At 56.8% G+C, this 22,760-nt stretch overlaps 1 protein-coding gene across 11 annotated transcripts in view; it reads left to right on the plus strand.

Moving 5' to 3' along the window:
• Positions 1-22,760, plus strand: part of ZNF185 (zinc finger protein 185 with LIM domain) — a 66,556-nt gene that overhangs the window by 786 nt on the left and 43,010 nt on the right. For 7 of the 11 annotated variants that reach the window (XM_058534909.1, XM_058534899.1, XM_058534900.1 and 4 more), the window contains exons 2-11: positions 14,564-14,642; positions 14,832-14,955; positions 15,377-15,427; positions 17,658-17,696; positions 17,802-17,879; positions 18,464-18,553; positions 19,405-19,491; positions 20,476-20,559; positions 20,834-20,875; positions 22,400-22,483. In XM_058534909.1, the coding sequence (XP_058390892.1) occupies positions 14,609-14,642; positions 14,832-14,955; positions 15,377-15,427; positions 17,658-17,696; positions 17,802-17,879; positions 18,464-18,553; positions 19,405-19,491; positions 20,476-20,559; positions 20,834-20,875; positions 22,400-22,483 (713 nt within the window). In that variant the 5' untranslated portion in view covers positions 14,564-14,608. The remainder of the gene's footprint in view (positions 1-14,563; positions 14,643-14,831; positions 14,956-15,376; positions 15,428-17,657; positions 17,697-17,801; positions 17,880-18,463; positions 18,554-19,404; positions 19,492-20,475; positions 20,560-20,833; positions 20,876-22,399; positions 22,484-22,760) is intronic. The other 4 variants (XM_058534901.1, XM_058534902.1, XM_058534905.1 and 1 more) reach the window with 4 other exon arrangements.

A 22,760-nucleotide genomic window follows, 5' to 3' on the forward strand; every position in this document is an offset into this window, starting at 1 on the left:
TCACCTGAGAGCTCAGCTCCTCTGCCTGCTCGGCTGCTTTCAAGCTGGAGACACCTGGGCAGCTCCATTGGTCCAAGGGGGTGACATGCCAGGCCGCCTCCCACCCAGGGACATCTGAGGTGCGGTAGGAATTGTGTTCTCACTGAGCCGTTTGCACTTAGCCTTGACATTGTGGAAGATGATGCAGCCACATCTCAGGACTACACTCTGTGAGCTCTGAGAGAGAGAGCCCCTTGCACCCTACTCAGCAATGGTCAAGGCCTCTGACACCAGGACCCAGTCTTGCCTTCGTCTCATGGCCCTTCAAACTTCTGGTCGTGGTTACCCAGCTGGGGATGGGGGCAGGGTCCCATGGGCTGATAGGCCTGGACAGTGGGGAGTGGTCTGGGTTCCTGCTTTCTCCTCAGCAGCTCACATGGAGCTTTGAGGGAAGGCTGGGGATCCTGCCTTCCCAGGGCCTCCACTGCCTCATCTGAAAAATCAGAGGCAGCTCAGAGGCCCTGCCCACCACTTAGAAGCAAGAGGCCAGGACATAGATGCACAGATCAGGGGCCAGCTGTTGGCCTCATCACCCCTGGGCCACCCTGGGATGGGAAGGAGCAGATACACTTCACCAGCCCTACCCCCTCCTTCCATCGATTCCCAGCCCCAGCCCTTGTGACTTTCTGGCCTGGCCTTCGAAAGCCCTGGCCTGGCTGGAGGCTCTATACTCAGCTGTGAGGAGCTGATGGAAGGTAGCCATCGCAGGGCCAGGCTTACAGCAGGTGCTCCAGATCTGTTCATTTCCACCTTCTGGACATCACAGGTCAGCGAGAGAGGTGGCCCATGACCATATTGGGTGCTGTGGCTCTGAGTGGAGTAAGCACAAGGGGCTGTGTGAGCCTGGAGCAGGGGAGCAGCCCTGGTTGGGAGGCTTAGGGAAGGCTTCCTGGAGAAGGAGGGCTTGGAAGCGGGAGGAGAAGCTCAGCAGCTGCCAGGTCAAGGTCCGCACATCCGTTGGGGCTGCTTGAGTCTAGCCTCCCCCTTGTTCCCAAAAGACAAAAGCCGGTTCTTCTTAAGCCCCCGTATGTTCCACCCAGAGCTGGGCAGTGGGGGCCTGGAGAGAAATCAGATGCAGGCCTTGCCCCAAGGAGTCACAGTCTAGTTGGGGAGACAGATAGGCCACTCAGTAAGGAGCTGCCACTTGCATCGAGATTGTCCACCTCACTTCCTCCTCAATTTGAGGCCAGATTCCAGACAGAGCTCCCCATCTGAGGGCAGTGACCCCAGGAGCAGCCAGCGCTTCACCTCAGCCTCCTTCAGCCTGCCTTGTGCTCCTGCGTTTGTTTCTGTCTAGTGCTCCTGTAGCCTCCTGAGATCTAGCAGGGAGAGACTCCAGGCCCCCAGCAGTGGGCCCAGGACCTGGCCGCGGTCGGCATGGGCACCTGGTCCCTGAACTGTCCTCAGTCTCGTGTCAAGAAAACTCCCAAATTGGGTTCAATGCATTCTGGAAGCTGGAAGCCCACCTTCTTCCTTTGCCATTCAGCCTCCATGGGTAACCTATCCCTTTGGTTTGGATCTTGCTTCAAGCCACAGTCTATAAGGTGCCAGCTCGTGCATAACACCAGCTTGCTTTCTGCCTCCTGAACCCTGAGGCTGCCCGCACTGCCAGGCCCTCCTGGCATGGGACAGGACCATGGCAGGGGAAGAGGAGAGCAGCAACCCACATGGCACCCTGGACCTTTGGGCCCCTATGGTTGGGATCCACTGGGATCTGCATTCATTCCCACTGTGCCCGCAAAGAGCTGGCTGATGCCAGGACAAGGGCAGCGCACCCAGGAGACCCACATGCCCGCGTGATGCTCAGGAAAGGTTGGCATCATTACTTTCAGGGTTCAGAGATCTGGCAGGGGCTTGTGAAGCAGAGTAGGGTGTGTGGTGGGACAGGGAGGTGCCTCTACAGCCTACTGTAACTCAGAGGTTAGACTGGGTTCAAACCTCGGTTCAGCCACTGTCTAGTTGTGCAAACCTGAGCACATCACACAACCTCTGGAGGACTTGATCACCTGTACAGAGGGGTGGCTGCAGCCAGGAACACCTGTGGCATAGCTGCAAGTAGCTGGCGCCTGGCACAGAGGTGGTGCTCTGTCAGGGACGTCAGTTGAGCCAGGACCAGTGTCCTCCTCCAGGAGCCATAGTGGCCAGCGCTGAGGTGGGACCAGGTTGGGAGGGGTGTGGGCTCTCCACCTGAGGAAAAACAGTTTAAAAATCACTGCTAGTCTGTGCTGATGATGCATATGGTGTCTACCCATAGTTAAGTGATTTGCCGCAGAACACTTAATTCTTAGGTCATTTCTGGATACCTACTAAAATCCAATTTGCTTTCTCTTTAAATTTTCACTATTTTTATTTTTAACTTTATATATATATATATATATATTTTTTTTTTTATGAGGAAGATCAGCCCTGAGCTAACATCCATGCCAGTCCTCCTCTTTTTGCTGAGGAAGACTGGCCCTGGGCTAACATCCGTGCCCATCTTCCTCCACTATTTTTTATATGGGACGCCACCACAGCATGGCCTGACAAGCGGTGCGTCGGCGCGCGCCCAGAATCCGAACCCTGAGCCGCCAGCAGCAGAGTACATGCACTTAACCACTACACCACGGGGCCGGCCCCTATTTTTAACTTTTTATCTTGGATTAATTTAAAACTCACAAAGATGTTGTAAGAATGGTACAAAGAACTCCCTCAAAGCCACCTCTGGATTCCCCACTGTTAACATTTCTGATCGTTTTCCTCGGGAAGGGGGAGCACTGTGTGATAGTAATCTTCCACGAAGGAGTAGCTGTGGAGGTCAGGAGGTTTGCAGGGCTGGTTCATTTTTCCAAAGGGAAACTGAGGCACAGAGAGGAACTCACTCAAGACTCATTTGAGGATTAGGAATGGAGCCAAGTTACCTTATCTCTTAGATACACACGTATGGATTCATTCGTGTTTTCTGATTACTTGCCCGTGTTGGGAGCTGGGGCAGAGATGACTGAGAACTGAGAAGGGCAAGGGTGGGGGGGTGGGAGGGGCAGGTCTGGGTGGAGAAGGGACTGGAGAATTGAAGGACAAGAGGCCCTATGGGTGTCATTCTCAAACTCTAGTGTGAGGAGGCAGGAATCTGCAGTTTAAGCACACGTCCCTGGGGATCCAGAGGCCACTTTTGGAAACGCTGTCTAGGCCTTTCCCATGTGGAGCATGCTCACTTCCCATTTCAAGAAGGAGCCAGGAACTGGGGCCACTGGTGGTGGCTGCTGAGATGGCTGCAGAGCTCTGTGGCCACACCCTGGGTCGAAGAGGAGACCTGGCCTCTGAGGCCAGTGGTGGGCAGGCCTCATGGTGCTGCCGGTTGCCGCTGTGGGAACACCTCAGGCACTGGGTCTGGCCTCCTTGGGCTGGTCCCTGTGATTGTTGGCTCAGCACGCCACTTTCTGATGACTAGGTCAGTTTGCCAGAGACCTTGATGTGGCAAAGTGTTGCTATGGAGAGAGCAGGCACAAGGATTCCAATCAAAAGAACGGCCATCCCTGAAAATGCTTAGATCAGGCAGTGCCTGGTTTTGACTGAAAAAAAAAAAAAAACCCAAAACAGGTCTTGCCTCACCCCTTCTACCTGACAAGCTCCTACTCCCTCTTTCGTTATTTCCCAAGGGCCCGAGCCAAGGGTCCCTCCTTGGGAAACGCAGGGCTCCATCAGTGCCTTACAGGGCTGCTCTAGGCTCCTGTCTGTCTGTCTGTCTGCCCAGCACCCAGCCTGGCGTCAACTTTCTGTAAAGACTTGTTGAATAAATGAAAATGTGGCCTTGGGCAAGTGCTTTCTCCTCCCTGAGTCTCCATATTCTTGTCCAAAAACGGGGACAGTGATAAGAGGTAGGGCTAGAGCTCAGGGGACTCTGGGTCTGGCGTGGACAGGAAGGTGAGAAAGTGGTCCTGGGAGGGGAGAGGCCCACTGGGGTGGGTGGTATTGGGTGGGGAAAGGAGCCTGGGTAGTTTCGTTCTTCTTGAGCTCACTTGTGATCACCTGTAACTAGGACAAAAAGAATTAGCTTTGGCCAATGATAGTCAGGGGCAAATGGGGTTCTTCCCTGTCATGGGCCTGCTTTGGCAAAGGCTGAATGAATGGCAGCAGTGAGGGTACAGGGGTATTCATTGAGGGGGAGAATTGGTTGGGGTGGAGGTGGGCTCCATGACTCCTCCGTCCCTTTCAAACCCCTGGGCTGTCTGTGTGCAGGTGGGGATAGCATCTCTGTCACACTAGGAGGGGCTTCAGACCGCCTTGGTTCCCAGGCTGCAGAGACAACAGGAGTTCCAGGGGGTGGGGGACAGAGCTAGCCCAGGCCCCACAGGAGGGCCCCAGGGTTCCTCTGGGTCCCTTCTCGTGCTATAGCAGGGAGGCGGAGGCCCTGAGAACAATGGGAATAGCTCATGTAGGTGGCTCTGGCAAGGGATCCTGTTTGGGGTGAGGGCTCATGGGTCCTGCTGTCCCCAGCATGTTGGCCCTGCCCAGCCCCCTGGCCTCCACAGAGACATATCAGAGGACCCTGCCCAGAAGCTCTCAGTGGCCCTTAAGGCCAAGTCACCTTTGAAATTGCTCAGTTATCCCAAGCAGTCACTTGTATCTAGCCTCCGGAGAGCTAGAAAAGGGGTGCAGGAGAGCCCGGAGGAGTCCCAGCTCCTCAGCAGTGGCCGTGGCTCACTTTGGCACCTTGAGAGGGAGCTGGCCCACCTCAGACGTCTGCCTCCCAGGGCCACTCCAGCACTGACGCGGAGAAATCTAGATTGTGGGATGTTGGGGGTGGGATGGGGGAAGGTGAAATTCTAGACTTTCATGCAGAAGTCATTTACCTGTAAATGTCATTTACATTTACAAATACTGCCCCCCGCCATGTGGTCTTTTTCTATATTACATTTTTTCCCTCTACAACCCAAGTCTCCCCCAGCTCTTTTTTCCACGGGGTGCGCCTCCTTCCTGCTTTCCCATTGGCCTCCAAGTGGGAGCCCCTGGAGACTGGAGCATCACTGGCAGCTCAGGCGCTTTGCTCAGTGAAAGGAGCTGGCCACGGCTCCTGGGAGCTGCATGCTGAACAGCAGACTTGGGGGCTCAGATGTGCCCCAACTGCTCAGCCATCCCTCTGGCAGGCCTCTGAAAGGCCCCTTCCCCCTAGACTGCTGCTGAGACCCTCTGAATCCCTGGAACCCCTGGAGCAGCAGCAGCAGCGCCTGCTCCACCCCTCCCTGGAGGAGAGCAACCTGTCTGCTGACTGTCCTCTTGCCAGCTGCTGAGACCGGGAATCAGGATGTCCTCATTCACAAGACCTGGCCCCAGGAGGCTGCTTCATAAGATGGGACATTTGATCTTTCCAGCCCTTTTGGCCTGGGAAATCAGGTCAGCCTGGGTTCAAACTTAGGAAGTCGGCCAAGTGCATGCCTTGAGAAAGGACTGGATGAGGGCACCTGAGCAGGAGGTGGAGGTCGAGCTCCCTGACTTTTAGCATGCCAAGCCTCCTGCCTGGGGCCTCAGCCCTGCCTCCTTCTTTCCTCTCTGAGCCAGGTGTTTCTCAGCCCGGCACGTGGAGTGCATGCCAGCTCATCCTGTACTTCCTGCTGCAGCTCCCTATGCAGGCTCCTACCTTCCCACAGCCTGGGCTCTCCCTATGATGCTGGGCTCTCTCTATGTTGCCCTCCGGCGGATGTTCCAGAGGGAGGACAGCACAGGGAGGGAGGCTCCGAAAACCGCACTGCATGGGGTCCTGTGGCCCTGGTGATGAGCAGAGGGGCTGCACTGAATCCCACACCTTCCCCCCATGACCAGGTGCAGGGGTCCTGGAGCTTTGAGAATGGGGCTTCATCTTCAGCCAGAGAGATTAAGTGACATGCCCAGTGACTTGTTCTAACAGAGCTAGGACTTGGACTCTTTGTCTAGTGCTCTTTCTTTTGCACCTAAGGTGGAAGACACAGCATGGATGAGTGGCTTAATGGCCTTGATGAAGTCCTCCATGTCTCTGACAGCACCAGTGTGTCCCTCCTGTGAAATGATAGATGATGGGCCCAGCTAGCTCATCTCTGAGGCCTTCTGAACAAGCACTGTCTCCCATCGCCTTCTCAGCTTTGGTTTCTGCTGCCCCCTTCACGCTCAGTGGGCTGCCAGGCTGGCTGCAGAGGGAAGCTCTCTAAGGAAGGACAGGCTGGGAGAAGGCACCTGCTGCCTTTTGGGTAGCAGGTGGGGCTCTCCAGCAGGCAGGCTTTGACTACCTCAGTGTCACCCTTCCCCTGGTAACCCTCATCCTGGGATAGCTCATTATCCTGAAGGAGCTTGAGAGGGGCCTCTCATGGGCATGTACACACAAGGGAGGACACTTACCTTGATGCTCAAATGCATTTGCTTGAAACACACCCAAAAAGGACCCGGGTGTCTATTCCAGAAGGTGGCTCTAAGGCATGGGGTCTTTTTTTTGAGTCCTTTCCCCAATGCTGGGGCCACTGGAGGCTCTTTGTCCAAAGGGAATATTTACAGTGAGAATGGGCAGGAGTCTCACCCCCATGCCCATCCACCCCCCATTGCCAGGGCAAGTCTTGCAGCGAATCGAGCTATCAGACAGGTGAGGAGGGGCACAGTCTGGGAGGGTCGTGCTGAGGTACCCTCACTGCCTTTCTCCCAATCCTTTGTCGCTGGTGATGGCAGGCCCCAGGTTGAGTTGGGCCAGAAGGGAGGCATGGAGGGACTGTGGTCAGGGAAGCTAGGGAGCTCTGGTCAGGCTCTGGCTGCTTGGAGCCTCAGGGTTGTAGAGCCCAACTCAGGCTATTATAGGAGGGCCAGAGTGGGCAGGTGTGACAGCTGAGGTCCCCCTTGCAGGCTTTGTTTTTCCATGGTTGAGTGACTGAAACCCTCACCCAATGGTGGGTAGCCAAGGCCCCATGGGACAAAGGAGTCTTCTTCCCGCCAGGCCAGCTGTCTTCTCTGAGACCCCCTGGCAGCACCTAGCTGAAGCATCAGAACTGGCTGGCTGCACCCATCTTAGGAACAAGTTGCTGGGAGACAGGGGCCTTTTCATCACCTCAAGTCTTCTCTCATTACCCAAATGGGAGCACTTACATTTCTGATGAAGTGATTGAGGGAGGCCATATTCTGGGGCTCTGCCTCTGTTAGGGCTCCCTGCCCCAGAGCTCCATGAAAATGCTCACAGACAGAGCCTTACTAAAATGTAGCCTGAGGTTGGCCCAGCAACCGGCCCTTGCACTAGCCGCCCAAGGCCTCGTCACTTGCCACATCTGTATTTGGTCACTGGGCAGTGCTCTGGGCTGTGCCCTCTTGCCGTGTCCCACTGCTTCCTCACGCCAGCTCCTGACCCCCACCTGAGGGGTCCACCCAGAGCCAAGCTGTGGGCTCTGCTTCCAAGAGACAGAACTGCGTGTGATCCCTGTGGGCCAAGGGGTCTGTACACGTGTCACAGCTCACCTCTGGGAAGGAGGCCCTGCCCTCTGCTCCTCCGCCAGAGGCCCGCCCAGTCACACTTGCTCACAGTGGCCAGCGCCCAGCACATACACTCAGACAAGCCCCAACACCCGTGCCCTCTGGCTGTGGCTCCTTTGTGTGCAACAACATTCAGTGCTCCTGGAAGGCAAGGCTAAAGGTGCTTTGTTCCTCTTCCCTCCCACTTTACTTAGGAGTTCCCTGCCTGGCATCCATCAATCCCCATTCCCCTGCCACCCAGGGCGGGATAAGGGCAGTTGCTCAGCCTGCTGTCTCCTTTCACACAAGGCTTTGCCACAAAGATCCCAGACTGGGGGCCTGGGGGCTGGGGTGGGCCCAGCGGGACCGAGGGCCAGGCTTCCTGTGTTCTCAGGCCCAGCTGCCTTGCCCCTCCTTGGGGTTCATCCAGTTGTCCAGAAGAATCCAGCCTATCCCAGCTGTGGCAGAGGCAGCTGGGGAAGGGCACTCCAATCCTGGGGCAGGCTGGTGTGGGGGTGGCAGCACCAGAGTGAGGGCCCCAGGATGGGGTGACACTCAGGGGCCAGAGAGGGCCACCAGGGCAGATGCCCCTCCATGGTTGTACCCATGACTGTGCCTGCTGCGGTCTCTGCCTGAGGTGAGCTCTGCACCTCTACACCTTCCTCCTCTCCTGTGGTTCCCTTTTCCTTTCAGGCTAGTGGAAAATGGAGACCTTTTTGGTGCAGTGTGACCAAGAATGGGACCAGGCTGTATCCCTGAGCCAAGGGGATGTGGGACTTGAGGGCTCCTCTGGGCGATGCCTCTTGGGCCGAAGCTCAAGGCCATTCGGCAAGGAGGTAGCTGCAAGGGCAAAGACACAGAGGCCTGCTTGGGAAAGGGGGTATCCACACATGGGGACTCAAGCAGGGTGGCAATTCTAAGAAACCTTCTCCGAGTTAGTCTTCTCATCTTAGAGGCAGAGCATGTCCTCGTGGGGGATGGGGCACCCCCTCCTCCTGCTGCTTCTCTCTCCATCTCTGTCTCTTCACGCATCAGCCAAGCATTTGCGTCACTGTCTGCCGACTTCCCCAGCTCCCTCCCTCCCACTAATCTGCCTGCATCAGCTCCTGCACGTATCTGCTCTAACTCCACTCCCTGAAGGCCTCTGATGACACCAGGCTTGCTGTGGCTGGGGGAAAACAGGCCCCTTGCACCCCCTTATTGGATACTCTCTTCTCTCTATCCAGTCAGGGCCAGAGGCCCCTTCCATGGGAGGCTGCTGGGCAGCCTTGAGAGGCTGCTGCAGCTGGGAGGAAAGTGCAGAGGCAGCATGCCTATTGGCATTTGGAGGCCATCTGTATCAGGGAGGGCCTGACACCCTCTCCTCCACCCAGCCCTTCCAGGGACACTCCCCCTGCCTGCCCCAAGAGACATCTGTAGGCTAATGTAAGAGGGAGAAAGAAAGGGGTGAAGGGCCAGGAGGGTGGCTGGCTCAGAACTTGGACTTGGACTTGGTCATGAACTGCCCTGAGACAGGCTGGTGTAGTCGGAGTGTGGGGCCACATCTAGTGAGGCTCCAGGGGTGTGCCATGAGGTACAGCTCAGGTGGAAGGTGGCAGATAAGCCACTCATTCCTTTGGTAGCCAAGGCCAAGTGCCTAAGCAGGGTGATATGGCAATTTCTAAGGAACCAGAAGACTTTTCCCTATCAAGGTAGAAACAGGGGCCATAGTACTGAAAAGCTGCACAGAGTGGCTGTCCTAACTAGAATTGTGCTCACATGGGCCATTTGGGAGGAGAGGACACCCACCATCATCAAGACACCAAAGCCATGAGATGGAAAAGAGCTGGTGCCAAATTCCAGGGAGAGGTACATGCTCTGGCTTAGGGGTGTCCTGCCAGAAAGAGACCCAGCAGACGGGTCCACAGGCTTGGTGGCTCGGCAACAATTAACAGAAGAGGAGATCTAGGCTCAGAGAGTGGGATAATGTCACAATCATGTGAGGCCACTTAGGGACAAGGAGAAGAGATGTGAGTGGAAGCCAGTTTGGATGGCTCTTCTAAATGGCAGGGCTCGTGGGCCAGGGGGTTCTAGGAGGGTTTGGAAGAAGCCCATGTGCCCAGAGGAAGAGGAAGACTGGAAGGCCTGGGCAGGCAGGAGGTCTCCTGCCCCAGTTTCAAAGGTGGCTGGAGATGAAACATTCCAGCGATCCTGTGTCCATCTCACCTCTCTGTGGTGGCTCTCCACCTTCTCTGTGGGGTGAGTGAGGAGGCGCAGGGGCCCCAGGGAAGTTTCTCTCTTTCCTTGACTTCTTGAATTTTGTCTGCATCTTGCATCTCAGGTGCCAGCCCTGGAGCATGAGAGATCTTAGGGTGTTGTTCAAAGAGGGGATAGTGAGTCTGGGGCCTGCAGGGGTGTGGGCTGCCCTCCTCGGAAGGGGTTCTGGGGTCAGGTGCTTGGAGTCGGTAGTGGCTGGACGGTAGCAGCCAGGCAGGCACTCTGTGTATGGCTGGCCCGAGTCCGGGAGTCCCCTCCTCCAGCCAGTGCTAGTCGGCTGGTGGGGCCAACTGCTCAGCTTTGGAAGAAGCAGACAGGTGCTGGTGGTGGTGTGCCTGGGCCACCTGGACCCCGGCCCTTTGCTCCGAAGAGCACTCACATGGTGTCGTGTGTGGGGTCAGCAGGACTACTGCACAGCCGGGGCTCAGATTCTGGCTGTGCCGGCCACCCTCTGGAGGTGTTGGATGTCTGGCCTGGGGCCAGTAGTTGCCTGGCCTCCTGGGCTCCGGAGGGTTTGCTTTGCTCTCGATGAAGTGGGGATGATGGTATACTTACTGCCCATGGGTTGCAGACCTGCTGCCAGGCTTGTGCGTCCTGACACCTGGACTGGGCGCCGGCCTTGGTGTCCTGCTGGCAACCCACGTCCCGGGGCCCCATGGAAGGTCAGGGCCGAGGCTACAGTCAGCCAGGCCGGCTGTGTGTGGGGAAATCTTCCCCACCTGGCCCGAGTTCTGCTCTCCCCAAGCAGGGGGAGGGAGCGGGGCCTTCAGTGCCCACGTGTGCAAAGTACAGCCTTCTGTCCCTACTGTGCCCCTTGCGTTTTAGAGCAGAAGCCGGCCTCCTGCTCCCGGGGGTGCCTCTGCCTGCATCATGCCGCCAAGGCAGCTGCCGCTATGACCTCCTGTCTGAGATCAGACCCAAAACACACTGCCTGCTCTCCCTCCCACCCTAAGCTTGCGGGCAAAGAGCATGGAGGCTCCTGGAGGAGGCCGTGTGTGCCTGGGAGCGGCAACGCACAGCGCGGCACAGCAGATCCCTATAGGCCCAAGGCATCCCCCTGGCCCCTGGGGTGTCCACCTGGCTGGCCAGCAGAAGGGAAAGAATTCCCGGGGCTGCTGCATCCATTCACTCTCCTCCCTTCTCTGTCCCTCCTTAGCACTGCTCACCTGGCATCAACTTTTGAGGCCCGTCATTAGCTATTCATCAGCCTCAGCTCCCATTTCATTTGGTTAAACCATTGTTTACACTTCATCCCACAGGCAATACGTGTTCATGATAGGAAAATTAGAAATATACAGAGGAGCAAAAGACTTGAGTATATATATCCTTTCAGATGTTTCTCTGTGCATTTTTATGTAAATATATTTTAAGTAAATGGCACCATCCTGCACATCTTGTTTTAAAAGCTGCCTTCATTTAATGATATATGGAAACCATATACGTGAAGGCTTGTTAAATATTGTATCCATCAATATCATTGATAATGGCTGCATAGTATTTGCTTGGATGGTGATAGATCATAATATGTTTAAATACAACTGTTGGGAATTTAGATTATTGCCAAATTTTCGCCATCACACTCAGCACTGGCATAATGCCCCTCTTGTACACTTTGTTCTACTTACCCAGTTCTCTCCCTAGGGGAGATTGCTGCGAGGGGAACTGCTTGATCAAAAGGCTTGCCCTCTTTAAGCCTTCTGATACACATGGAGACTTGTCCTCTAAAAAGATGCCCCAGTTGACATGCCCACCAACAGTGTGTGAGGTCTGCCCAGGAAACGCCATCCCGAGTGGTCTGCCTTCCATTCTCCAAAGCTGCTCCTGTCTGCACTGAGGGTTTTCCTGGCTGCCCGTTGACTGGGTGGCCATTCTGCCCTGCTCTCTGAGAAGGGTCAGGTGAGGGGAAGGTTGGTGGGTCTGAGAGGAGAACTGGGCCCAAGGAGGGGTGGCAATGTTTGGTAAATCAGAAGCATGGCCCCTGCCAGCCTCCAGCCCAGCAGCAGAGGTAGTCAATGTGGGCTGTGTGCTGGGGGTGCTAGGGGGGTACCTGGGCTCTGTCCTCACTGAGGCTGATGGAGGGGGCAGGTCTTGTCTGGGAAGACTTGGGTTAACAGTACCAAAGTGCTGAGGTCAGATGAAGGTAGACCCCAGGAGGAGTAGGGGCAGGCAGGACAGGCAAGGCCCTGAGGGAGAGGCAGGGCTTAGCTCAGTAGGAGGAGTTGGAGGGCATCCCAGGGGCCAGCATAAGCAAAGGCCACCTTCCAGGGATGCTGAGGCACATGATCTACTTGGAGCACAGTGTTGACATTGAGGGGGTTGGTGAGAAAAGTGGCTGCATCAGGGCACTGGGGAGTTTGCCCCCAGTCTTAGAGACAGTGCAGAGCTGGCGGAAGCTGAGTGAGAAGCCAGGGCTGATGTGGGCCAAGTGGGATTAGGGGCCGATGAGTGCTGCTGGAAGGAGGCACAGATGAAAGCAGGTGGACCAGAGAGGAGGTCAGAAGTGACTGTGGCCTGAAACGGGGATGTGGGTGTGGGGGGAGAGGAGGGAGTGGTAGAATGGAGGAAGAAGCCAGGTGTCTAGCTGGGACATAGATTCAAATCTCACGTGTCCATCAGTCTGGCTGGGACTCATCACTTGAAAGGCTCCTTGTCCCAAAGAGCTGCCTTCCTCTTCAGTCCCTGGGAAGATACTTCTGCCTGATTCTTTCAGATTAATTGTCCCATCAAAAAAAGACATTTGATTTTTGAGATGAAGCATCGGCATTCCTGGTCTTTGCCTGGTGAGGTAGAACGTAAGCCCTGAGTCTTCTGACACTAAAGAAATGAGGCAGCATGGGGTTCCATGCCAACTGCGCCCTCCCTTGCTGTGGGCTCTTGTGTGTGTCTCTGCCCCTTTGGCCTGGGAGTTGCCAATGGTCCCTCTGTCTCTGTCATTCTGCATGTGAGTAAGTCTGTCATAATTTTGGAAGTGGCTTATTTGGTTCTGATTTGACAGAAAACTTCTAGGCAACGTGGCCAACAGGTTTGTCAAGGGAAACGGATGAGTTCCTGAAGGAACCTAAAGCCCAAGTAGTAGAAGGTCTTGAGCTGAGGCCCAGAGGAGGTGAGGGACTCGCCCAAGGTCTCCCAGTCACTCAGCAGCACCAGGAGGCCGAGGGACCAAGATCTCAGGTGGAGACTCTGTCTGTGTGACCTGCCCGGTTGGACCACTTCATGGGCTGCTGGGACAGGACAGTTGGGCCTGTACAGTCTGAGGATCACCTGTGGAATGAACTCTGATGTGGCAGCCTTGGTGCAGGGGCTGGGCATGTGGGCCTTCCATTCCTGGTGATGAGGTGCTGTTCCTGGCACACAGCAGGCTTGGGCCTCCTGGGCTGCTCGTTCAGTGCAGTTTATGGGAAAGTTCTTGCTGACGTGGCAAATTTGCTTTGATCTTGGCCCCCTGTCCTGCCTGTTTTAGTGTGCCCCTGAGCTCCACGGAAACATGTCCAGGCCTTGCCAGTCAGCAGCAAGGCCTGGTTGCTCAGGGCCTGGCCCTGGAGGGGCCCAGAGAGTGGCAGGCCCCTAAGAGGGAGGCTGCTCTGCCTCAGGACTGTACCGGCAGATCCCAGGCCCCTGCTCCCTGTTGTGCCCACTCCCCTCACCCTCCAGCGCCTCGCTTGACGCCCAAGGGGCTGGCTGTGGTGGTTCAGGGCTGCAACTAGACCCACGACATGGGCCTTCCGTCTCCCTGCAGCCTGGAGAGCCAGCTTCCTCACGCCCGCCCCTCCTGGGGCAAACAGACTTCATGGTGCTGTGAAGGCCTCAGAGACCTCACTAACACCACGGCCCACCCCTCACTGGCCACAGGAGGGCAGCATCTGGCTCGAGGGCAGTGAGGAGGCCAGGAGGGAGAGCAGGGCGAGAAGGCAGAGAAAGGAAGAGAAAGCAGAGCACAGACTGTCCCTCGCTTCCTAGATGCCCACCCTTGTGCGGTCCCTGAGGGTCACTAGGAGTTGGCAGTGGGGCTCCAGGCTTTCCCCACTGGAGATGGAGCCAAGCTCTGAACCACACAGGCCTGCACACTCCCAGGCTGTGCTTTCCTGATTGAGGACCAGCGACAGTCCCCTCTCCCAGTGAGGGCAGGTTGAGAGTCACTGCTGCTTGGCTCCTATCCAACTGCCCTGCGATCTTTGCTGTGCCAGGTGGTTCTGAGCACTTGCAAGAACATTGGTGCATTCTGTCTTCACAGCAGTCCTGATGGGTAGATTTTTTTAACTCCTATTTTACAAATGAGGGCACTGAGGCAGCCCAGAGAGGTTAGCTAACTGGCCCAAGGTCTGTCAGACAGCTACTAAGGAGTAAGAAAGATGGGCTAACCCCAAAGCTTTTGGTCCCCCAGCCTCTGCCCTACCCCAGTCCCTCCTGAGTGCACCATGCTGGCCCCAAGGGAGCATGCTGTCTGTCTGCATGGCACTTTGGAGGCTCCCCTGCTGCCACTCTCTCCCCCACACTCACCAGGGCCCGCAGTCCAGCCATCAGAGTTCTCTAGGAGGGCTTATGGTCTGCCCTTCTCGGCCATCTCTTGAACAGACATCCCTTGGCAGCGCAGGCCGTGTTCCCCAGGAGAGTGGCCCTGGGCAGAAAGGGGAGGTGTGCCATCCAGTAGCAGCACATCCTGCGAGTGCTTGCTCCCTGGCCTCTGCTCACCACCCAGGATTCCACCAACTCTTGCTTCCCGATGCCCAAACAGACAGTCTGGATGGTCTTGGTGTGCCAGGGACCACGTGGTGACCCGCAAACCATTATAAATGCATGAAGTGACAAGCCATGTGCTTGCCTTTGCCCCCAGGAGCCCTCTTGAATCAACTGAGAAGGGATCTGCAGAGCAAACGCCATGAGCATCTCAGCTCTCGGAGGCAGCACCAAAGGTGAGGCCTGGGCTCCCTCTTGTGCCAGGCTCGGCACGTGGCTGCCTTCTTCCAGGCCTGCCCTGCAAGGGCCACAAGCACTGCCTGGGCAGCAGAGTGAGAACGGCATATTGGGAGGGCTGGAAAGGAGGCCCCAGGATCCTGTAGCTGGGCGTCCTTTCTGAGGCTGTCTGGTCTTGCCCCCTCCAGGGAAGCCTCTCCCACCGGGGGAGGAGGAACGCAATAATGTCCTCAAGCAGATGAAGGTGCGAACCACGCTGAAGGGGGACAAGAGCTGGATCACCAAGCAGGATGAATCAGAGAGTCGCACCCTGTAAGTCCACGAGGCCAGGAGGACTGGCAGCAATGGGGTGGGGACGGGGTTGTGATCCACGGGGGCCTGTCCATACCTGGAGATGCTGAGGGGCTTCCACCATTCAGAGTTGAGCCAGGCCATGTGGCCTCAGGCCAGCTGGGGAGGGCAGAGCATGAGAAAGCAATCCAGGAGAGGGTGAGACTTGACCAAAGTCACAAGGTGGGAAAGCCCCAGGTGCGGCACATGTCTGTGGGGTGTAGAGGCTGGCTGGAGAAGGAGAAGGGGAGACGGCAACGGTGGGCCAAGTTCCTGGTGTGCATATACTGCGCCCCACCTCACCTGCCTTGGGGCCCCGCAGACAGCCTCTAGGGTGGAGGCTGCAGGGTGGCAGATGGCAGGGAGCTTGAGAGCCACTCTTTTGGGACCCCTCTTTCCCCAGCGAGCTGCCCTCTGGCCGGAGCAGTGCCACATCTTTGTCATCAGCTGCCAGGTAAGAGGTGGTGCCCAGATGGCTGGTGGGCGGGCCTCTTGCTGAAGTCCTCAGGGAAGGGGGAGGGAGCCTGAGCCGAGAAGGTATATCAGGGTCTGCAGTGAGTCATCTGAAATCCACAGGGAGGATGGGCTTTTCCCGCTTTGCTCTCTCTTGGGAAGGGGAAGCAGGATTCACAGGATCCAGGTCGCGGGCCTTGCTGTGTGGCCTCGGGGCTGACTGCCTTCCCTGCTGGGCCTCCATGGCTCCAGCTGTCAACTGGGATCGAAATTGTCGTTGAGACTCCCCATGCAGAGAGTGAGACCATGTCTTTGAGGTGCTTTGGGTGGCTTCAGAGTCACACATGACTCCCTCCTGTAGGTACCCTGCTTGCTGAGTGCACTTGGTAATCAGCGTGCCAGGGGAGACTCACACGTTTGCTCCAACTGTCTCCCAATTCAGGATGACAAATTTTGACAGCTGGCTGAGGGGAACAGCCCATCCCCTCTCTATTTCAAGGACTTTTGCATAGTGGTGTCCAGAGAGGCTCTGAAGCACGAGCACCTCCGGCCTGTATCTGGAGGAACTGCTGCTGAGGAGTAAGGGGATGGGGACCTCAAAGTGCAGGCTTGATTCTTGCTCCAGACAGCCGGCAGCTGGCAGCTGGCAGTGAGCACAGGGCCCGAGCCTTCCTCAGGTGATAGTAGAAGCAGTGGCAGCAGCAGGAAAGGAGGGACCAAGTTCACTCCTAGCACAGGGGCTGCCTCCAGTAACTATGGCCTTGCGCATCATCCCTCAGTGACTCAGTGCCCACTACCTGCCACGTCCTGTGCTGGACACAAAGGACACAGCCCTCTCCTCAGGGGACTGACATCCTGGCAGGGAGCAGGGGCATGAGCCAAGTAGAGAGACGAACAAGAAAGAGAGTGGCGGGTTCCGAGAGCTGCAGTTGGCAAGGTTGGCAAGGGCCTGAGGACAGTTCAAAGAGAGTCTACACGTTGGGGGGCTTGTTTACTTTAGGGGGGATGCAGTTCTCACTGTGGGCTTTGGTTTGGGGGTGAATTTGGAAAGCACATTCTGGGATGCTGTGACTCAGGGCCCAGAGCAGGAGTGCCTGGAAGTATACATAAACCTTGGCTCTCATGTCTCCCAGAAAGGGTTGAGAGCCAGCCAGGAGCCATGGCCCAGCCTCCTCAGGCCATAGGTATTTCAGTCACAAGTGCTTGTGTGGCTAGAAGAGGGATAAGTGACCTTCCTTTCCCAGGTCCTACCCCAAGTGTTCCTGCAACTTGGCCACCTCCAGGAGGCTGTCCACTGTTAAGGACAGGCTCTGTGGGGATGGAGAACACTGAGGCTCTGCGCTGCCCTTCTTGCCTGCCTGCGTGAGGCCCCCAAGCTCCTCTATTCCTGGACAGAAGGGCCATCTGCCAAGTCCTTGTCTCCTACCCCTGAGCCCGGAACTCACGGCCATGGCTGCCCCGCACTGTCAGCTCTTGGCTGTCCCCCCGTCCCCTGCAAGTCCTCAGAGCCCTCTCGGTTGCTTGGTGGCTCCCAAGCAGGAGGCATCTAGCATATGGAGCCTAATGTTTTCCAGCCACTGACCAAGCCCTGGCTATGCTCTCCAAAATTCCATCAAGACTTGGGATTTGGGTGTCCCAGGAGCTGGAGGAGGGAGTCCCCAGAAGAGTGGGAAGGGAGGGGCGGTTGGCCTTGGTTGGCTCATGCCTGGGCTCTGCCCCTTGGGCCCTCATGAACCTTCCTGGAGGAGGCTGTGGGGGGCAGGGAGCAGGCCATGGCCTCAGCCCCAGGCCTCTGACCATGGAGCCTCCAGCCTGAGCTGGATCAGCTCTGAGAGTAGAGGCTGGGAGGCTGTCAGCAATTCCAGAAGAGCTCTTGCTCAGAGGAGTGCTGGAGCCTCACAGGACAGGGAGAAGCCAGACTTTGGAGGGGACACCTCTGCAGCAAATGTCAAGCCATGGAACACACCTTCCTGGGCACCTGCTGTGAGCAAGAGCCGGGCCAGGCTGGCCCCAGAAGAATCAGCCACGGGTAGTTTTCCTGAGGAGCATGAGGGAGACAGGCAGAGCAGAACTGGCAGCCCGGCTAGCTGCTCTTGCGCCCCTTGCTCTGACCACACTGGGACACCCACTAGCCAACCCGCTTTGCTGTCACTGGGAGCAGGAGAAAGTAGGGTAGCCTGGGCCCTCCAGCGAGGCCTCGTTTCACTTCATCCCTTCTTTTCCCTTGGCAGGCCTCCGAGCACAAGAGCTCCCACTGGCTATATCATCCGGTAGGTGACAACAGGACCCTGCCTGCTTCCCCACACCTGCCCACACCAGCCCCTGGCTTCTCCCAGGGGAGCTCACCGGGCTGCTTCTTCTGGGCTCTCTTTTAGGGGAGTGTTCACCAAGCCCATAGACAGCTCATCCCAGCCCCAGCAGCACTTCCCCAAGGCCAACAGAGCTCCGAAAAGGTTTGTCTGCGCAGCACTGGCCAAGCTCACGGCACAGAGAGCACTCTTCCTGTCACTGAGGGGTGGTGGGTGGCAACTCTCTTCCTACGTAGGGCAGGGCCCTGGAGAGCAATGCAGGAGCCGAAAGCCCCCAGGCAGATGCGTGCTCCGTTAGGGCACTCTGGTCTCCCAGCAGCCAGGCCTCTGGGAGACCCTGGGCAACTACTGGTGCCCTGGCCCTTAGGCCAGTCCTGAGTAGCCCTGGTCACTGGAGCAGAGGTGCAGGGAGGAAGCTGGGAGGGGCTCACAGCCTTGACCTGCTGACTGACTGTGCCAAGCTGCGTGCTTTAGTCTGCTTTCTCCCGGCACCTTGGCGTCAGGCTGCAGCTGGGGTCCATCAGGAAGGCCTGGGTCTGCCTATGGTAGGAGGCTGCCCTGCTCAGGGTGGTGCAGATGTTCCAGGTGTCGGGCAAGGCTGAGAGCAAAGAGGAAAGGCCACTAGCGCCCCCTCATCCACCTGCCACGTACCTGCTGGGCCTTGTGGGCAAATCTGGAAGCAAGAAGGGGCTTGCAGGTGGGCATATGGAATCTCCTTGCCTCTCCAGCACTGCAGGTCTGGTGAGAGCAGCTCCCGCTAGGCCTCCCCACCCCTCCTCCTCTGGCTACAAGATGACCACTGAGGATTACAAGAAGCTGTAAGTATGCAGTCACAGACTCAGCTCAGTTCCCTCCTCCAAGGGACGAGCCCAAACACCAGGCCCGCTGAGGGCATCTGGCTGCTTGCCTCTGAGCATGGCCTGGCAGTGCAAGTCCTGCTGGCCTGACATCCCTGCCAGTTGCCACTGTGGCCGGGAGCCTACCAGAGGATGACAAGCCCCAGAAAGTTGGACAGCTGTGCACATTGCACTTCTGATCGAAGGCAAAGCAGGGGCTGTAAGAAGCTTGTAGAAGGGGCTGGTGGGTCTGGAGAAAGCGTCATGGCTGTGTTTCTTGGGCATGGCTCTGTACCCTCTGGGCTGGGCCAGCTGGGCTGGGGCCTGATGATCCTAAGCCTGCTGCTGGCCCTGACAGCCTATCAGTTATAGGCATTTTGTGCCTAAATCTGAGCTGCTTCTTGGATATAAATCTTTGGGGTTCCCTCTGGAGCTCCCCCTTTGACCCCTTTCAAAGGCCTCCTCCTGCATGCCCATGGAGAGGGGCTCTGGACAGAGGTGTTGGTTGTGTCCACAGTTCCCTGGAGCCCTACACTTTTATATTGCTTGTTCCTTGTCACCATCATCCAGTGACACAGAGCAGCTAGGGAATCTTTCTGGAGAAGGGGTGAGGCTTGAACTGGGTCTTGGGGGACAGTTAGGGTTGGAACAAGGAGAGAGAGGAAGGCTGGTTCTCGAGGAGGAAGAAATGGCAGCGATGCCAATGTGTGTTATTGTTATAAGTCAGGAAGCTAAGCTGCTGAGAGTAGCAGCCTATGACAAGTAGCAGAGGCAGAGGTAGGGGGAGGAGGGGCCATAACCGCCAGCGTCCTCAAACCCTCCCCCTCCCCCAGGGCACCCTACAACATCAGGCGCAGCTCAGCATCAGGGGCCGCTGAAGAGGAGGAGGTGCCCTTCTCTTCTGATGAGCAGAAACGGAGGTAACAGCGCCTGCCGGGCATCCCATGGGCAGGGCAGGGTCTCAGGTCTCCACAGACCAGTGAAATAGAAATTGTGCCAGTGGGGGTGACGAAATGCACAACATATAGAATACATCAGCACTGGCGTGTTTGCTGGAGGAGTGGCTGCCGGCAACAGGTGTCATTCTTTGAGTCCCAGAAGCACCCATGCAGTGCTGGGCCACCTCAGGGGACCCTCTTATGAACCTTCTATGGGGCAGAACCTAGGTCACAAGGGTCTAGGGGAAGCCTCATCTGTGGGTGGACAGAGGGTGGGGAGGGAGGTGCTTCAGGACTTTAGATCAGTTTGTTAAAAAGGGTCCTGAGCAAATTGGAGGAGCCCTCTGTGTATGCTGTGTGTGCCTGGGGGGCAGGGCCAGGCTCCAGAGGTGACAATGCCCCTCGCCCCACAGTGGGGCCCTGAGGAAATGAAGCCCCCTTGGGCTCAGCCTGCCCCCAGTCCCAACATCTGCTGGCCCCTCTATGGCTTAGGAAACACAGCAAAGCCCCCGTGTGGAAGGCCCAGCAGATGGGCAATCCTAAGGGCAGGGGGCCCCGGGCCTGGGAGGTGCAGAGGATGAGCCAGGATCTCCAGAGCCAGGCTGCCGGGCATTGACTGCCTGCTCTGCCACTGGCTGGGGGTGTGGTCTCAGGCAAGTCACTAAAGCTCCTCATGCCTCAGTTTTCTCAGCTGGAAATCATGGGTGATACTGGCCCTTACCTTCCTGGATAGTAAGGAGTCAATGAGGCAGTGTGGATTGGCAGCAGCCAGTGCAGGGCTGGCCCCGCAGCCCTTCCCTTGGTCTCTGCGTTTCCTTTGAATTGTCCTCAGAGCAGACACTAATCAGGCTTCGCCCCCTTGCCTCCCTGGGGTGGCCCTGAGCCATCCTGAGTCCCTGCCAGGCTCGGCTGGCAGAGCGAGTCCCACCCTACGCCATCAGATGCCCCCTCCCTGTGCCACCCCAGGTCAGAGGCTGCAAGCAGTGTGGTGAGGAAGACAGCTTCCCGGGAGCACTCCTACGTCCTGTCAGCGGCCAAGAAGAGCCCCAGGTGAGTTGCTTCATGCTCTGGGACAGTTCCCTTCCCCTCAGGGCTCCCGTCTTCCTCTGGCTGGTGAGGGGTGGGTTGAGAGGGCCCTCCCAGCCGGACCTTCTGGGATTCTCACATGTACTTTCTGGAAAACTGAGAGGTCTGACTGCTGCTATCAGGGCAGGCAAGGTGTTGGGAATAAGAGAGAGGCCCAGGACCCTCTGAGGCAGAGTAGTCATCATGTCACCTGTCCACGGGTTCTGCCCAACACGTCGCCTTTCTGTCTCCTTTCTAGCAGCCCTGCCCAGGAGACACAGGCCCCATTCATTGCAAAGAGGTAAGTGTCAGCAGGGGAAGCCTTGGAAGCCTGTTGCTGGCCACAGAGAAGGCCTCCTGTCAGCAGGGGTGGGGTGTGGGCACTGGGGAGAGCATGCTTGGGGTGGGATAGGGCCGCTGTCCCTGAGCAGGGGTAGTTGTGAGGGGGTGGTATCTTCTGTCAAGAGGCCAGGTGAGCATCTGGGTGCCTGTGGTGGCACATGTGGCCCTGGTAGCCAGTTCTGTATAGGCAGGAGCCTGGCAGAGAGAACACAGCTTGTGGCCAGAAAGCCATTTGCCAATGGCTAACAGGGCTAGACCCCTGATCCAAGATGGAGCTGTAGTGTTTCCAAAGGCCTCTGAGGTTTTGAAGCAAAAGTAGCTACCGGGGTACAAAGGAGTTGTTTCCTTGCCCTCCCTCCCACCCTACTGGGGATGGGCTGGACAATGCCTTGGCAGGAAGGATCACTGGGCTGGGGCCCAGACGCTTGTCATTGGGAGCCCCTGCCTGGCCAGGCCCTTGGAAGTAACCATGACATTGGAGATGGGCCCTAAAGGGTGAACAGGGTTCAACAGGGAATGATCAGGACATTAGGACATTCTAGCTGAGTGAGGGAGGGGTGTCACCATTAGTTGAGACAGGACATCTTCTGGGAGAGGAGAACATTTGGGGAGGACAGGAAAGAAACTTCTAAAAAGTTGGATTTAGGGATATTCTGTTGGATAGACAAAGAAGGCATTCATGATGTGGCATAGCGAGCTGAGGACTGAAAAACAGGAAGGAGCTAGCATGCTTAGTGTTCCAGGCAGAGGGCCCAGCTGGTGCAAAGGCCCAGAGGTGGGAAGATCAGAAAGGCTGACTGGAATACAGCCAGCAGAGGGTGGGGGCAGCATGAAGGAAGTGACAGATAATGGTGTGCTCTTACTGGCTATATTAGGTTCCTGGGGCTGCTATAACAAAGTACCGCAAACTGCAGGGCATAAACCCCAGAAACGTATTGTCTCCCAATTCTGGAGGCCAGAAGTCCAAGGTCAAGGTGTGGGCAGGATTAGTTCCTTCTGAGGCCTCTGAGGGAGAAGCTGTCCCAGACCTCTCTCCCAGCCTTGGGTGGTGGCCGGCAGTCCTTGCGTTCCTTAGCTTGTAGACGCATCACTCCATCTCTGCTTCTACCGTCACATGACCTTTCTTTTATCTATGTGTCTGTGTCCAAATTTCCCTTTTCTTATAATGACACTGGTCATTGGATTTAGGGCCCACCCTACTCCAGTACAACCTCATCTTAACTAATCACATCTGCAAAGACCCTATTTTCAAATAACGTCCCATTCCCAGGTTCCAGGGGCACATGAATTTTGGGAGGACCCTATTCAATCCAGTATGCTGTCCTTATCCCAAGCTGGAGTTGCTGGGCCCCCAGCCTGGGCTACCTCATGGCCATAGACTCCACTGAAAGAAAGCATGTCCTTCAGAGGGAGCAAGCTCCAGGGCAGCTGAGCAGGCCGTGAGCACCCCGGGACAGTCATCTGTTTCTGTTCTTGCCCAAAGGGTTGAGGTTCTGGATGAGGATGGGCCTTCTGAGAAGAGCCAAGACCCACCTGCTCTGGCAAGATCTACTCCTGGATCGAGCAGGTAATCAGTCACTCATCTGTGCATGGCCTCAGGGTCAGTGTCTCCATGTGCCCAGTGACAGAATGGGGCACAGAAATCAGTAAGGGCCTGTCTGGCTGGATGTCCTAGGGCTGCAAGGAGAAAAATAACCTGGCCTCCAGGGAAAGAGCGGGTCGCTCTTGTCTGTTTAGTGTTTATCTGTGTCACTTTAACCCTTGACCACTGAGCCCAGTGGTGGCCACAGCATCCTGAGAAAAAGTACCAACTGCAGGGTTGGAGATGGCCTGCTGCCGGGGCA

The sequence above is a fragment of the Diceros bicornis genome, chromosome X (assembly GCF_020826845.1).
Source record: "Diceros bicornis minor isolate mBicDic1 chromosome X, mDicBic1.mat.cur, whole genome shotgun sequence".
Lineage (NCBI taxonomy): Eukaryota > Metazoa > Chordata > Mammalia > Perissodactyla > Rhinocerotidae > Diceros > Diceros bicornis.